The following is a 17,356-nucleotide window of genomic DNA, read 5'->3' as shown; positions in this document are numbered from 1 at the left end:
TTGAGCCAAATTCTACATGACTGACATTTTGAATCCCAGCCCTGGTGGCTTAAAAAAAACATGCTGGAGTGTGTGAGTGTTCATGCCCAAAATACACAGGATGGAAAATTGGGGAAGAGATTGCAGTGTGACCATGCCCAATTGTGTGCTTCCTCCCTCTTCTTCTCTCTACCTTTGTCTTTCTCTGGTGAGCACACATGCCCTTCGGCAAGTAAAGAAAACAGTATCTCATTTCATTATACATTTTTAGGAGAATAATGAAACTGGTCTTTAATTGAGCCTAAACTTTTTTTTTAATGCTATATTTAATGTCTGTTTATTAGGCTGAAGAAAATAAGTTTTTTATAGACAAAACTGCTGTGCTAACTTTTATTTTGTTTTGGTAAATTATGACTTCACTATTTATAGATCTAAGGCTTGACTCTGAGAATTCTCTTCATGGTCTATGCTTTGTTTACTTAGGTAAAATGGAATATTTATGTGTGCTTATGTTTATTTTCATAGCTTACTTATGGGATAGTGTATATGATTTATATTTTAAGCTTTTCTTTAGCAATATTTGTTATTTTAAACTGATGATTTAACTTGGGTTTTTCCATGTGTTATTTGTTTATAGGAAAATTTTGATGATAAATTTTTTAATGACATCGAAATTTTCAGGAATTTCAGAAAATATTAAATATTTGTTTTCCTCTTTTATTTCAGGCTAAAGTAAATGAAGCTGTAGAATGCTTACTATCCCTGAAAGCTCAGTATAAAGAGAAAACTGGGAAGGAGTATATACCTGGTCAGCCCCCATGCTCTCAAAGTTCAGATTCGAGTCCAGCCAGAAATTCTGAGCCTGCTGGTCCGGAAACACCAGAAGCCAAAGTACTTTTTGAGAAAGTAGCTTCTCAAGGAGAAGCAGTTCGAAAACTTAAAGCTGAAAAAGCCTCTAAGGTTAGTGTGGTATTTTGTGCATGTGTTTTCTATTTTGGTTTATTTTTTGTTTTCAGACAGTTTACTTTGCCTGGAGCACTGTCTGCCCCATCAAATCTGGCTAACTTATATTCAAGTCCTAGTTCTCTAGTCTCTTGTCTTACCTGTTAGAGAAAACTTAGTTGATTTTTTTTTTCTTCCCCCAGCTAATTTTAAATGGATGTTGTGATATGACAGTCTCCATTCCTGACTCTGTTTCTCTCCATTCTGTAGAGACTCAATTCTGAGACCCTAGCTTAGTGCCTAGCTCACTGTAGGTCTTCAAATTTTAACTTGTTTGATTCATTCTCCTAAAACTCTTACCAGTCTCAAGTAGCAAATTTTATTTTGAACTCTAGTATAGTTTGTGCTAATTCTATTATCTTTAGGATAGGAGTAGAAGCTTTTGTGTAGATTCACATGAATGGAAGACAATAAATTGGATTACTGTTATCTTTGTAATTATAAAATGTTCAACTTACGAAGTTTAACGGCTCTTAAGTTAGATTCCCATAGGATATGATATAAACTAGTGTTTGTTTATTTTAATATAGAGCATGTGGCTTGCCAGAGAGAGACAGACAAGTGAGAAGGAGAGGAAGGGAAAGTGAGAGAGCAACCCCCGGGGAGGGTGGCCACACTGCAAGCCCTTCTCCTCCGTTCTCTTGGAGTTTAGGGCATGCGTGCACACAAGCCCAGTGTGTTTTCCAAGCTACCAGGTTCAGGACTAAACAGCATAGTCCACCATGTGAGATCCAGCTACCTTCGCCACAAAACCACCAGCTGACTCCAAACCAGTGGTTGCTTTTTCTTTCTTTCTTTCTTTTTAAGAGAGGTTTTTGCTATAAGGCACATGTGCTCCCCAAAGAGACAGACAGAAAGTGGGAAGCCACCTCCCAGGGGGATGGCCACACTGCAATCCTTTCTCCTCTCAGGGTTTTGGGCACACATTCATACACACCCGGTGTAGGTTTTAAACCTCCAGGTCAGGGACTCGAACCGCAGTCAACTACATGGGAGTCCAGCGATGTAACCATTACACCAACTGCTGGTCCTGCTTTCTGACAGAACTTTCTGAGATGATGGAAGTGTTCTCTAACAATGCCATTTATACATACTGTCCTCATCATCCACCTGTGGCTGTTATGCACTTGACGTTGCTATTGTGACTAGAACTGAATTTTTATTTTATTTAATTCTAAATACCCACATGTGTCTAACAACTACTGTTTGGACAGAGCTGTTATAGACTGTACTATTTTGCAGTCATCCTTTTGCAAAGTTCTGTTTGATATATGCCTTTGTGCACTTCAAATATTAGGTTGTCAGGAAAGTCATGACATATTTTTCTGTTTTCTGTGCAAAAGTGCATCATGACTTTCTTGACAACCCAATAGTTAGTGTATCTGTTATCCTCTACCCACACTCTTACCCCTCTGCCTTTAATTGTGTTTGTAAACCTGCTCTAAAGCCTTGGGCGTGGTATTTGGTTGAGTATGCTTGGACAGTGATTTGAATTAAGTACCATCTACTCTTTTTCTTCTTGTTAAAGGATCAAATAGATCCAGCTGTTCAGGAACTCCTTCAGCTGAAGGCGCAGTACAAGTCTCTGACCGGAGTAGAGTATAAGCCTGTATCTGCCACTGGAGCAGAGGATAAAGATAAGAAGAAGAAAGAAAAAGAAAATAAATCTGAAAAGCAGAATAAGCCACAGAAACAAAATGATGGTCAAAGGAAAGAGTCTTCCAAAAACCAAGGAAGTGGACTGTCGTCAGGTGGAGCAGGAGAGGGGCAAGGGCCTAAGAAGCAAACCAGGTAATACAGAACATGGAAGCTCTTTGGAAATGGAGTGGAGTTTTGAGTAAACTCAATTCTGAAAGGTTTCCTAAATAATTTTAGTTACTTTGACTACTTGGTAAGTCAGAGATTGTTGATACTATAATATCAGCAGATAGCTTTGCTAATTTTCAGGGTTTTTCTTTTGGTTTTTTGGGTTTTTGGGTTTTTTTTTTTTTTTTTTTTTTTTTTTTTTCCAACGGGGGTTGTGGGCTCCACAGTTTTTTTTTTTGCCATAGAGTGCATGTGCTCGCCAGAGAGAGACAGAGAGGAAGTGAGAAATTACCTCCTGGAGAGATGGCCATGCCACAATTCCTCTTCTTCCATTCTCTTATCAGATTTTGGGCACACACATAAACGTGGCCAGTGTGACTTTTAAGCCACTAGGTCCAGGAATTGATCCACAGTCAGCTATGTGGGAATCCAGTGCCTTCAACACCTCGCTACCTACTGGCCCCAGTTTATTTAACTTTTAAAATAGGTAATATTCAGGGACCAGCAGATAGCATAGTGGTTACATCACTGGACTCCCACTTGTTCAACCACAGCTCGAGTCCCGGATGCATTGGCTTGAACTCTCCAGGTACATGTGCATGTCTGCCCAAGACTCCAGGAAGAGAATGGGAGAGAAGGGATTGTGGTGTGGCCATTTCCCCTGGAGAGTATTTTCTCACTTTCCCTCTCACTGTCTCTGTCTCTCCCCCGACACAATGGCTACCCATACATGCATTGCATGTATGTATATATGTGCATGTTCGCATACATACACACATACAAGTTTTCCTTTTAAAAAGTGTAAAAGTCAGAGAGATGCTTATAAAATAAATTTACATCTGCAATAAAGAAGTTATTCCAGGTAATCCTTTTCTTAAAATATCAACAATTACTTAGAAAACTATAGTCTCATGATTCATATAAACCTTGTTATTAGTTATGTTTCATAAAAAGTTTATCTTATTAGGGTTACAAAAAAGGCATCACTGGCTTAAAATTTTAATGTATTTGCACGTGCATTCTCTGTTCTTTCACTTGGACACATCTCAACAAAATGCCTACATGAAACCTGGTCTTTCTCTCATTTTTTTGGAGAGGTTTTTGCTATAGGGTGCATGTGCTCACCAGGAAGACAGAGATAGACAGAAAGCAAGAAATCACCCCCCGGAGGGATGGCCACGCCATAATCTCTTCTCCTCCATTCTCCTCTTGGTATCTTGGGCATGCACGCACACGTCTGGCGTGAGTTTAAGCCACTTGGTCTGAGACTAGAACCACGGTTGATTATATGGGAGTCCAGCGATTATGCTAACTGCTGGTCCCGAAACCTGGTCTTTCATAAGTAATCAGAAGGTAAAAGGTGGCCCATCCTTGACAGCGCACACAGGTAGGTGTAAGTTCTGATCCAATTACTGACCTACGCTAAAAAGCTGGACACAGTGGCGCCTCGTATTCTCACCAACTTGGGAAGCTACGGTAGGAGGATTGTGACAGATGCTAAAAGGGAAGAAGTTCTGGTCTCTTCCACTATTTTATAGTATCTAAATAACAGGGTTTTCTTATTAAACCATTATAGGAAGGGTATTACAAAGTTCACTCTAATTTTGGGACAGGTATTATAGACAGGAAAATTACATTATTCATACACTGAAAGACACTGCAAAGGTAATTTTTTCTATTGTTCTGTCTTTTAACCAGGTTTATTTTATATTTAAACTACCAATTTTTAAATCCTATTGAGAATGAAGTTTTCACTTAGTCCCACAAAAGATTTTCATTTGAAAAAATATTTTGGTGTAAGTGATATGTACAGCTAGGCTATCAACTGTGATTTTATTTTTTATTACTTTTTACATGTTACTTTCAGTTAGACAGTGATCTTACTAATCTTAACTGCATTAAAGTTGGCAAAAGAATCTTTTTTTTTATTGGAAGAATAAGTAGGTTCTGTCTTTATTGTAAATACATTACCTTAAAAAGAATCTTATAAAAGATGTCTGCATTAAAATTATAGCTTTCAGTAGGTTTGACTTTCCTGGGCTTTTTTTTTTTTTTTGAGAGAGAGAGATTTTCACTGTAGGGCGTGTGCGCTCTCCAGACAGACAGAGAGAGACATAGAGAAAGAAAGTGAGAAATCACCTCCCCAGGGGGGATGGTCACGCCGCAATCCCTTCTCCTCCATTCTCCTCTTGGGATCTTGGGCACGCACGCACATGCGCCCGGTGTGAGTTTTAAGCCACCAGGTCCAGGACACGAACCGCAGTCGACTACGTGGGAGTCCAGCGACATAGCCATTACGCTAACTGCTGGTTCCCCTGGGCTTTTTGTATATAGTATCTCACCACCTTTTAAGAAATGACTGAACTATTTTTGGTTTTGTTTCCGTTTTTGCTGTAGAGCACATGCCCTTGCCAGAGAGACAGAGACAGAAAGCAAGAAATCACCCCCCCTACAGGAGATGGCCACACCACAGTCCCTTCTCCATTCTCCTCCTGGGATTTTGGGCACACACACACATGCATACCTGGCATGAGTCTCAAGCTGCTGGTTCTGGGACTTGAGCCACGGTCAACCACATGGGAGTCCATCAATGTAGCCATTACATCATCTGCTTGCCCTGAACTGTTTTTTTAGGTTGAAAATATGTATCTTTGGAATAATATGAAAAAGATTTACATATAGAAGTAGTTTATATAAAGAAAAATTAATTTATTTTTAATTTAACTGGTTGATTTTCATTTCATTACCAATTGGAGGGACTTATTTCTGTTTTTCCTATCTGCAGGTTGGGTCTTGAAGCAAAAAAAGAAGAAAATCTTGCTGATTGGTATTCTCAAGTGAGTATGCATTCAGTTGATTTTCATATTTTTTCATGTTTTTTTGAAGAATGATTTAAATTAATTTTATTTATTCTTTTTTTTTCTTTCTTACCAGAGAAAGACAGAGAGAGAGAGAGAGAGAGAGAGAGAGAGAGAGAAAACAAGCAAGCCACTAGGTCCAGGACTTGAACTGTGGTCACATAATATCATCATTTAACATATCACACTTTTCAAAGTATGTTTACATAAAGTTGAATCAAAAAGTAGTCCTATGGAAAAAAATACATAGAATTTTAGGACTAAAAAAAAAGCCCTTGGGAACCAGCAGTTAGCGTAATGGCTATGTCGCTGGATTCCCACGTAGCTGACCGCGGTTTGTGTCCCGGACCCGGTGGCTTAAAACTCACGCCGGGCGCGTGTGCGTGCGTGCCCAAGATCCCGAGAGGAGAATGGAGGAGAAGGGATTGCGGCGTGACCATCCCCCCTGGGGGGTGATTTCTCGCTTTCTGTCTCTATGTCTCTCTCTGTCTGGCGAGCGCATGCGCCCTACAGTGAAAATCTCTCAAAAAAAAAAAAAGCCCTATGAAATAGTCACTTTATTTTTTAAATACAGAGACCAAGATTGAAATCTAGGTCTCCTCAAGTTTAGTTTAGACCCGTGACATGTTGTTTTTCAGTATAGGAAAGTCTATTTTACTTTCATTATGATCTACGGTAAAAGAATGCATCAACAGAAGTCTCTGGGCCAGGCCTGTAGCCTAGTGAGTAATGGAGCCAGAACCCACATAGCCTCCTGCATGATTTGAGTTCTGGCTGCTAAGCTTGAGAAACACACTGGGGTGGGAGACTAGCAGATGGCATAATGGTTATGTCTCTGGACTCCCACATGGTGGATAACAGTTCGAGTCCCAGACCCAGCAACTTGAAACTCACACTGGGCGTGTGTGCATGCATGGCTCAAATCCTGTGGAGTGTAGAGGAGAAGGGATTGCTGTGTGGCTATCCCTGCTGGGGGGTGATTTGTCACTTTCTGTATCTCTCCAGTGGGTGCACACACTGTATAGCAAAATCTCTCTTAAAAGAGAGAGAAATCTACTGGGCTTCTGTGTGTCTGTGCCCCACATCCCAACAGGATGGAGAAAAGGGATTGTGACCACACCTATTAGGGACTGCCTTTTCTTCTCCCTTCTCCCTCTCTCTGTTTCTCTCTGGCAAGTGCATGCGCCCTTTGGCAAAATTTAAAAACAAACAGTGGAAGCCTTCAGACTTAGATTTTGGTGATATTGCTCTTGCCTTTTGTATTAGGGTTTTGATTCAAGGTAAGCCTTGAACACTGTTTTTCTTCTTTAAAGGTTATCACAAAGTCAGAAATGATTGAATACTACGATGTAAGTGGTTGCTATATTCTTCGTCCCTGGGCATATTCCATTTGGGAGTCCATCAAGGACTTTTTTGATGCTGAGATCAAGAAACTTGGTGTCGAAAACTGCTATTTCCCCATGTTTGTATCTCAAGGTGCATTAGAGAAAGAAAAGACTCACATTGCTGACTTTGCCCCTGAGGTAAGGTAGTTTGTTTGGGTTTTGTTATTTTTCTCTCATGCATGGCCCCTCATAAACAAAAACGTACTTTCGGTAGTGTATAATAACCAATTTAGAGTATAAAGCCATTTTTTTAAAAAAAATTATACCGTCATGGCAAGTTATGATGCTGTTTGTCATATTAACTGATTAACTTTTACCTTTCCTCACAGTTAAGAGTAGCAGTTATTTTAACTTGCCTTAATTGATCTAGCAAAACTTGAAACAGAAAAGATGTGCCTGCATTTACATTGTTGCTCCTAAATACTGATGAAAAAAAATAAATAAAATAAATAATGATTTTATCTTACTAGGTGGCTTGGGTTACCCGATCTGGCAAAACAGAATTGGCAGAACCAATTGCAATTCGTCCTACTAGTGAAACAGGTGAGAATGGGTTTGGGGTACAGGAAAAAGCTCATTGAAACGATAGAGACAGCTTCTGGAGTCTCAACTTTTATTTTGTGACATTTATAATCCTAGTTGATGATATAAAGTTTAATGAATACTCATAAAGACTAAATGCAAACTTAAATTGCATAGACTCTTACTCTCTGCAGTATTCATTGCAGAGCTCTTTGTCACTAGGATATAAAGTTGTTTTTATACTTATATCATTTTTTATTTTGTGCTCGGGACTCATACCACGATTGGCATGTGGGAATCCAGTGCCCTTAACCATCATGCCACCTGCCAGCCCCATATTCTTGAAATAGTATTCTTGGATTTTATTATAAAATTGCTTTAGGCTGAATTTACTTACAGATTTTGTTACTCGTTTTAATACATTTAGGTTTATATTCATGAAGGTTTCTGTAGGCACTATAGCTATTTTCTTTTATATCATATTCTCAAAACAGTGTTGCGAAGAAGGTAGGGGCTGCTATTGTTATTTCTATTTTAAAGGTAATGACAGGCCTCTGAAAGATTAAGTGGTTTTCTAAAATTACACATAGTAAATAGAAGTGGGACTGGAAATTTTTGAGACTTTGTGCTTAATAATGTCTTTTGAATCTGTAGAATTAAGGATTGTTTGGTCTTGATATTTCTTTATTTGGTACTCTTACATTATTGAAATTATGATAACAGCTTTTTCTTCTCATACTAGATTCACAAAGTTTTGTTTATTGTACTAATTATAAATCATGAGTAAGCTATAGCGATATAGTCACTTTCACTTAAATTAGTAGTTAATAGCAAAAGCTTTCATATTGTTGGTGGATGTACAAGTAGATTTAACCTGAATTCTAGTTCTGATTTTAATTGCTGGATTCAGCAAGTAATTTAACTTTCATGTCTTTAAAATTGGAATTGTGACATGTCCTTTATGGGTAGAATTTAACAGGATAATGAATGTAAAAATTTAACGTAGAACATGGTTTAGTGGTAGTGTAAAATACAGAACATGAAAAGCAGCTGACGTAAATGAAGTTGTTTTAGAGCTTTTTGCTGTAAGGCATGTGCACTCGCTGGAGAGACAGAGACAGAAATTACCCTCCCAGGGGGAATGACCACGCGTCTATCCATTCTCTTGGGATTTTGCCCATGCATGCTCCCACGCCTGGTGTGAGCTTTAAACCACCAGGTCTGGGACTTGAACCACAGTGACTGCATGGAAGTTCAGCAATGTAACCATTATGTCATCTGCTGGTCCCTGAAATGTTTTTTTGTTTTGTTTTAGGCTTTTGCCATAGGGCACTCATCAGAGAGGAGAACAAGAGATAGACAAAGTGAGAAATCCCCCAGGGGAATGGTCTCGCCATTCGCCATAATCCCTTTTCCTCCATACTCCTCACATGGTCTTGGGCACACACGTGTGCACATGTGTCTGGGGTGATTTTCATGCCACCAGTCTAAGACTCTAACCCTGGTTAGCCACCTTAGCCACTGCGCCACCTGCTGGCCCTAGTAAATCAAATGTTAAATGTAAATTTCATCAAGAATATAAAGTGTTATCAAGTATATAGATTCATATCCTTGAGTAAAATGTTTTATTAAGCAATAATATTAATGTAATTCTCTTAACTGTTACAAATACTAGAAACATATTTATACAAACACTTTAATTTCTATGAATTATGTTGCTAGTTGAATTCCTACAAGCCTAAAAGGAAAAATAAAACTTTAAATAACTAAACTGCCTTTGTTTTTCTGTTCTTTAGTAATGTACCCTGCATATGCAAAATGGGTGCAGTCGCACCGAGACCTGCCCATCAGGCTCAATCAGTGGTGCAATGTGGTGGTAGGTACCTGCTGTTCTTAAATTCTTTCATTATTGCTTGATTTTTAAAAAATGTATACTTTCGGTTTTTCTTATTTTTATATTCAAAGGATTAGAGAAAACATTTTTTAAGTATTTTGGACCACAGTTATGACTTTTGATTACTTAATATGTAAAGTTGCTTATAAAAATTGTAACCTCTCTATAATGACCAGATTGCATCCTTGTCTTTTCCAGCGCTGGGAGTTTAAGCACCCTCAGCCTTTACTACGAACTCGTGAATTCCTTTGGCAGGAAGGACACAGCGCTTTTGCTTCCTTTGAAGAAGCAGCAGAAGAGGTATGAAAAGCTGTCTTCCATTTTTATTATGTTGTATTTGTTAAGTCTCTACTATTTTGTTTGATACTTAAAATTTATGTAACACCTGTTAAAAGAAAAATCAAAGGGGCTGGCAGATGACATGATGGTTAAGGTGCTGGATTCTCATGTGGCCAAGCAAAGTTCAAATCCTGGATCTGGGAGCTTATTGTCTCACTTTTCCTCTTTCTCTTTCTGTCTCTCTCTGGTTGAATTAAGAAATAATAACAATAATGGATTAAATAATTCTTAAAAAGAGAAAAGTCAAATTATTCAAATGTACATGAACTTAAACTACTTATCAAAATTTTATTAGTTAAATTTGCTAATTAAATTTTCAGATAAATGGTTATGGGTTTTTGCGCTTGCCAGAGAGACTGAGAGAAAACGAGACATCACCTCCCAGGAGTGATGACCACACTGCAATACATTCTCCTCCATTCTCTCTTGGGACTTTGGGCACGCATGCACATGTGCCTGGAGTGAGTTTTAAGCCACCAGGTCTGGGGCCCAAACTGCTGTCGAGTCCAGTGATGTAACCATTACACCATCTGCTGATCCCACCAACACATTTAGTTTTAAGGAGTTCAAGTTTATGGCCTATCATGAATAAATAAACCCTAAATAGGAACATACTTAAATTTAAAATGTTGTTACAGGTCTTGCAGATACTTGACTTATACGCTCGAGTATACGAGGAACTCCTGGCGATTCCTGTTGTAAAAGGAAGAAAAACTGAGAAGGAGAAGTTTGCAGGAGGAGACTATACAACTACAGTGGAAGCATTCATATCAGCTAGTGGAAGAGCTATCCAGGTATCAGACTGCTGCATAGGATGCACAGGTGACTGTAAGCACAGTCCATGGGCAGATCCAACAGTGTTGTCATCAGGGAGACTCTTCTGAGTGATGTGTGTGTTTTAAGGTTTTTGCCATAGGGTGCGTGTGCTCACTGGAGAGAGACAGAGAGAGACAGTGTTAGAGAAAGGGAGAAACCATCCCCTATGGAGAATGGCCACACCATAATCCATTCTTCTCCATTTTTCTCCTGGAATTTCGGGCACACAGGCATACGCATCTGATACGATTTTCAAGCCACCAGCTCCAGGGCTCAGACTGCAGTTAGCCATATAAGGAGCTAGCACCTTAAGTACCATACCACCTGCTGGCTCCAAAGTAGACTGTTTTTAAAAATAAGTCTTTCATATGCTTTCTAGACCATAGTTAAATTTCAGCAAATCTGTTCCATTCCTCTAAGTCACCGCAGTCAATTAAGTCATGGCTTACATCCTTAATTACCAAAGCTTGGGTTCCTTTTTAACCCTTGTAGGACAAATTTACTTGTATTTTTAAGGAGCTGTCTGGAACAAAACATTTGCATAGGTTTTTTGTTTTGTTTTGTTATGCTTTTTCTTTTTAACGTATTTTAGTCTCTCTTCATATTGATTTTGCTTATAGTTTACAAACTTAATGTAAAAGGGCATATAAAACAGGTCTAGTGCTACTTTAAACATTATGACCTTACAGTGTTTTCTAAGACACAATAAGCTCTTAAAATGAAAGCTGATATATCTGTTTTGTTTGTTTGTTTGTTTGTTTGTTTTTTAAGGGAGCAACATCACATCATTTAGGTCAAAATTTTTCCAAAATGTTTGAAATTATATTTGAAGACCCAAAGACACCAGGAGAAAAGCAGTTTGCCTATCAGAACTCCTGGGGCCTGACAACTCGGACTATCGGTGTCATGACCATGGTTCATGGGGACAACATGGGTTTAGTACTACCTCCCCGTGTAGCCTGTGTTCAGGTAAGAAAAATACTTGTTTATTATTCCTTTTGTAAAAGACAAGTCATATTTATTTTTTTGAAAGGGTGATTTTCTGAATTTCATTTAGATTTCTTTGTTAATAGAACAGGGAATATACAGCCTAGACTTCAGTATTGTGTAACTATGTATATCATTTGCATTGTTTATTGTTTCTTACTCTAAAATTTTTAAGCTACTTTATATAAAACCTAAGAAGTAACTTCTTGGAATTATTTATAATAGGTTAAATGAAATATAGTATGTCAAGTGAAAATGCACTTAGCATGGATCATTGATGTGCAGCTACTTAGCAGACAATAGATTAGAAATCATTCCACTTAGCTAAGCTGCTGTGATGTATGCTATAGACACTGCCACTGGGCAGGCTGAGGCCACATGGGAGGCCCAGGTTCAAGTCTCGACCCACTCTAAAAGCCAGGCATGGTATTGCCAGCAAAAGCTATAGTCCCACCTTTTTAGAAGGTCTAGGCTGGAGAACTGAGGCATAGTGAGTCTCTGTCTAAAAAAATAGAAATCATTCAAATTGGTTTATGTTACAATTTATAGTTACTAGTAGGTTTTGACTCCTGAATATAATGTAATTATGGGACTTTCTTATGTCTGTTATGCTGGATGCTAGGTGGTGGTTATTCCTTGTGGCATTACAAATGCACTTTCAGAAGAGGACAAAGAAGCACTGATTGCAAAATGCAATGATTATCGAAGGCGGCTACTCAGTGCCGATATTCGTGTTAGAGTGGATTTGAGAGATAACTATTCTCCAGGTTGGAAATTCAATCACTGGGAGCTCAAGGTAAATTCCTCAGTTGTGTCTTTTACTCCTATACTCGCAATTTGCATGTAGAGTTTCTCTATGTATATGTTTATGAGACTTAAGACTCTTTCATTATTTTTCTCTATTTGGAGAATCATGAGTTCTTCACTTAAAGTATTGAGCACCAACACAGTTTATAACTTGGTAATACCGATAGCAAAAGTTTACATATTTGTTAAATTCAAAGTAGTTTTTGTCGAGCTGACCCTGTGGCCTGGTGGTTTAAAAAGCTGTGTCTCACATGGCTGACTGTACAGTTCAAATCCTTACTCTGACAGCTTGAAAAACACCCTGGTCATGTGTGTATGTGTGCCCCCAGTCCCAGCGGGATGCAGAAATGGACGAGAAGGGCCTGCAGCACAGCCATGCCCCATTGAAGGGTGGTTTCTCTCTCTCCTTCTCCCTGTGTTTCTCTGTCTCTCTGGTGAACATACACACCCTTTGGCAAATAATAAATAAATGTTTTTGTGGAGGCTTATACTTATTCTTAGAATAATAATCATCTTGAAGCCCTCATTTATGATTAATAAGCCTCATGTAGTTGGTATACTAATACATTTCTGCCAGTAAGTACAGTGAGTTACCTTATGAAGAAATACAATCCATTATTTATATAGTAAGATCGTCAGAATTACGGTGCGTGAATGCCACCTTGCTGTCATTGTTACAACTAATAGTGAAACATCAGAGATTATTTTTATACCTGAATTTTTACACCACATTGTTTTACACCAGTTTGTTGATTTTTATTTTGTATATATAAAGGCAGTCTAAATTTTTATTTACTATTTGAAATATAATTTTAATTTGTTGCACAAAGTCATTAGTAGGTGATCTGTCGTCATTAAGAGGATAGGTGACCTATCCTCTTAATTCCACTTTATAAATTTGGGGGATTTAACATTTCTTATGGTGGAATGGAATTTTAGTGGATCTAGAAATTAGGTGTCAAGAATATAGACACACACATTACAGGAAATGAGATGAGAAAATGCATTGAGAAGTCACTCCCCAGGAAGGGTGGCCATGCTGCAATCCCTCTCTTCCATTTTCCTGTTGGGGTTTTGAACACCCATGCACATGCTCTCGGCGTGTTTTTTAAGTGTTTGGATCCAGGACTCTTAACAGAGCAACCAGCTGTGTGGGATCTAGTCACCTTCAGTTCTGCACCACTTGCTGACCCTGTAATTTCTCCTTTAATTGCATTTTTTTTTTTTTTGCTTGTTTAGAAATAATTGTTGATACCAGTAGCAATTTTTTAAAGCCAGTTCATTCTTGCCTGCAGTTCTAAATGGTAAAGGAGAAATATTGCTTGCTACTGGCTCAGTTGAAAAGGAAAAGAGTCATCAATACTTTGAATCCCTCCCCTGCCCCTTCTTCTTTTGTTGACCCTTCCTCCTAAGACTTGCCTTTGTTTTTTGTCATTCATACCCTAGTGAACCAAAACTCTGTGGAGGAGATTACTCTTAGTATGAGTTAGATATGCTACAGCTTCCTTGTCCATTTTCCTCAGGAAAGAAAATAAAATACCTAAGTTCTAAACTTGATGTCTAAACTGACAATGAGAAAGAGTTTCACTGGCCATTAAGGGACAAAACACAAATTCTTTACAAGTAAACTCATAGCTAGTTACTTAGAAAAAACTACAAACCAAATATTTATCTCTTCTCAGATTTGGTTTCAGATTACCATTTCAGTATTCCCTTTTTTATACCCTTTTCTCTTTTCTTCATTCTCAGCTTTTAACCTCTGTGTCTTTGCTTGAGCTGTGTCTTCCACCTGGGCTGTAAAATGTATTATAGAACAATCACAGAAACTTATAGTAAAGCAAATAAAGTAGAAAACTCTTTGTCGGAACCATTTGAAAATAGATACTAATCCAGTGATTCATCACTTCACAAACATATTCTACTTAATCACAATACAACCAAATAAGTCAGTATGTTAACATGATACGTTACTACGATCTAATTCTAGAGCCTACTCAGGTTTGGTGAGTCGTCCTATACACGGTGTCCTCCGTAGCAGAAGGATATAGTTCATAATTATGTATCGTGGGCCAGCCAGTGGCTTGGTAGTTAAGGCTGACTGCACACTTCGAGTTCTGGACCCTGCAGCTTGAAAAATATGCCAGGTGCTTTTGTGTGGGTGCCCAAAATGCTGAGAGGAGTGGAGGAGAAGGGATTGCGGTGTGGCCATCCCCCTAAGGGGCTTTCTCACTTCCCCTCTGTCTCTCTCCACATGCCCTATAGAAAATTTAAAAAATAAAAAGAGTATGTGCTGCATGTAGTTATCATGCCTTTTTAGTGTCTTTTAGTCTGAAATAGTGATTCAGTTTTTCTTTGATTATCATGACCTTGACAAAGCAAATTCACATTAGCCTTTTTATTTATTTTTTTAAAGAATTATTTATCTTGGGAACCAGCAGTTAGCGTAATGGCTATGTCGCTGGACTCCCACGTAGTCGACTGCGGTTCGTGTCCCGGACCTGGTGGCTTAAAACTCATGCCAGGCGCGTGTGCGTGCGTGCCCAAGATCCCAAGAGGAGAATGGAGGAGAAGGGATTGCAGCATGACCATCCCCTCTGGGGAGTGATTTCTTGCTTTCTGTCTCTATGTCTCTCTCTGTCTGTCTCGCGAGCACACGCGCCCTATAGCGAAACCTCTCCAAAAAAAAAGAATCACTTATCTTTATTTATTTTGACCAGAGAGGGACAGAGTGAGAGAGCAAGAAAGAGAATGAGAGAGCGGGAAAGTGAGAAAGCAAGCCTCCAGATCCAAGACGTGACCCATGGTTGGCCATGTGGGAGTCCAGCGCCCTTAACACATCACCTGCTGGCCTCGTCATGAGCCTTTTTATTAATTAGTATTTTGTGTACACATTTTTTGATACTATTCAGCAGGTTATAATTTGTGAGTATCATCATTTGTTTTGGTATTCCGATTTGACCAGTAGAATCCCTTAAACCTGGCCCATTTATCTGTTTGGCATTGCCCATCATGTTTGAGCACTTTCTTGGTTTTGGCACAGGATGTTGTAGGTTCGTCTTATACTTGCCCTAACCTAGCCTGCCATCAGCCACATCTCTAGGAAGCTATAATTGTTCTTTATAAGGAGTGACACTTAGGGCTGACTGTGCTCATTGCTCACAAGCTACCACTTCTCGGACCCGAGTAGATGGAGCTATGGTGTGTATGTATATGTACAGACAAACACATACACAGATGCTTATGTACATTCCTAGCTGTATTTTCACGTCTATTTGTGTGTTAAAAACTATGAGTTCATCTCAGTATATTCAGTTCCCATTACAAAAAAGAAAAACAAACCACAGGATTCATTATAGTTTCTTCCATTTCATTCTGTAACTCCTTATATGACAATGAAAAGCCTAGCTTCATTGTCCTTAGCATAAAGATACTTTGAAAGGTTATGGAAAAATGGAAAAAAAATGTTTTGAGAGGTTTTTTTCTATAGGGCGCACACACTCGTCAGAAAGACAGAGAGACAGAAAGCAAGAAATCACCCCCCAGGAGGATGGCCACGACACAATCCATTATCCTCTCACGATCTTGGGCACGTACGCACACGCGCCCGGTGTGTTTAAGCCACTAGGTCTGGGACTCGAACCACAGTCAACGACATGAGAGTGCAGCGACATAGCCATTATGCCAACTGCTGGTCCTGGAAAAATGGAATTTAAGTTCAAGATTGTTTGAAATTCATGATAATAGTAATTTCATCGACTTTTTGAAAACCCCTCCTATATTTGCTTATTTGACAGGCAATCTCCACCACTTCCACCCACTCCCCTGCATGAATGCCTTTCTCCTCCTGTGGGGCTCTGCCACACCAATCGGCTGTTCTCATACATGGATTCCCCTGTTACCTGACTTGGGCTCTGACACCCGCTCTGCCCTTCAGCCCTATTGCATTTAGTTGTCATGTTGTTTTAGTTTCCTTTACTGTGGAGTAATTCCTCACTCTTTTCTTTGTTGTTCAGGAAATAGACATTTTTTAGAATACAGGGCAGTTATTTTTTTTTTTAAGAGGTTTTTGCTATTGGGTGCGTGCGCTCGCCAGACAGACAGACAAAGACAGAGAGACAGAAAGCGAGAAATCACCCCCCAGGGGGAATGGCCACGCCGCAATCCCTTCTCCTCCTTTCTCTTCTCAGGATCTTGGACACGCACACCCACGCGCCTGGCGTGAGTTTTAAGCCACTGGGTCCGGGATGCGAACCATGGTCGACGTCATGGGAGTCCAGCGACATAGCCATTACGCTAACTGCTGGTCCCAGGGCAGTTATTTTATAGAACATTCTTCAGTATTGGTGACTAACTTACACATTAATCTAACTTACACATTAATTGTTGCCTTCTTCAGTAACTTTTCTTTTGTCTTTCTGCTGAGGAATAATTTTCAGACTTTCTGTATTGATCTTTAGTATTTCAGTTCATGCTTTATTTACCCTACAACGCATGAAATTACTTGAGGTCAGGATCTGTTTCTTGTTCATCTTTTAAATCTCATTGCATTAGTGCTGAATCCTTTATATGCTTGTAATACATCTAGTGTAAAACTTGGATGGATAAATGAAAACAATAAAATAATACTCAGCACATGGCAGTTTGTTCCACAGGGTTCTTTATCTCATTTTGTCTTTTCTAAAGGTAAATCAGGATTGTTAGAGTAACATTTCAAAATTTTCCTTTTTTGAGAGAGAGATTTTTGCTATAGAGTGTATGCACTTGCCAGAAAGAGACAGAAAGTGAGAAGTTACCCATGGCCACGCTGCAGTCTCTTCTTCTCCATTTTTCTTTTGGGAAACTATAGTCGACTCAAAAAAAAATGATTAAAAGCGTACTGCGTAGGGGGACCAATAGTTGGCACAATGGCTGTGTTGCTGGACACCCATGAAGCTGACTGCAGTTTGAGTCCTGAATCCAGT

At 39.0% G+C, this 17,356-nt stretch overlaps 1 protein-coding gene across 1 annotated transcript in view; it reads left to right on the top strand.

Moving 5' to 3' along the window:
- EPRS1 (glutamyl-prolyl-tRNA synthetase 1) overlaps positions 1 to 17,356 on the top strand; it is a 74,087-nt gene that overhangs the window by 49,306 nt on the left and 7,425 nt on the right. Inside the window, exons 19-28 of the mRNA XM_006140236.3 lie at positions 706 to 939; positions 2,510 to 2,772; positions 5,573 to 5,624; positions 6,959 to 7,168; positions 7,501 to 7,573; positions 9,349 to 9,428; positions 9,645 to 9,746; positions 10,424 to 10,579; positions 11,373 to 11,570; positions 12,211 to 12,384. Of these exons, the coding sequence (XP_006140298.1) occupies positions 706 to 939; positions 2,510 to 2,772; positions 5,573 to 5,624; positions 6,959 to 7,168; positions 7,501 to 7,573; positions 9,349 to 9,428; positions 9,645 to 9,746; positions 10,424 to 10,579; positions 11,373 to 11,570; positions 12,211 to 12,384 (1,542 nt within the window). The remainder of the gene's footprint in view (positions 1 to 705; positions 940 to 2,509; positions 2,773 to 5,572; positions 5,625 to 6,958; positions 7,169 to 7,500; positions 7,574 to 9,348; positions 9,429 to 9,644; positions 9,747 to 10,423; positions 10,580 to 11,372; positions 11,571 to 12,210; positions 12,385 to 17,356) is intronic.

The sequence above is a fragment of the Tupaia chinensis genome, unplaced genomic scaffold, assembly GCF_000334495.1.
Source record: "Tupaia chinensis unplaced genomic scaffold, TupChi_1.0 Scaffold000026_1, whole genome shotgun sequence".
Taxonomy (NCBI): Eukaryota; Metazoa; Chordata; class Mammalia; order Scandentia; family Tupaiidae; genus Tupaia; species Tupaia belangeri.
This window is presented reverse-complemented; position numbering and strand designations above follow the sequence as displayed.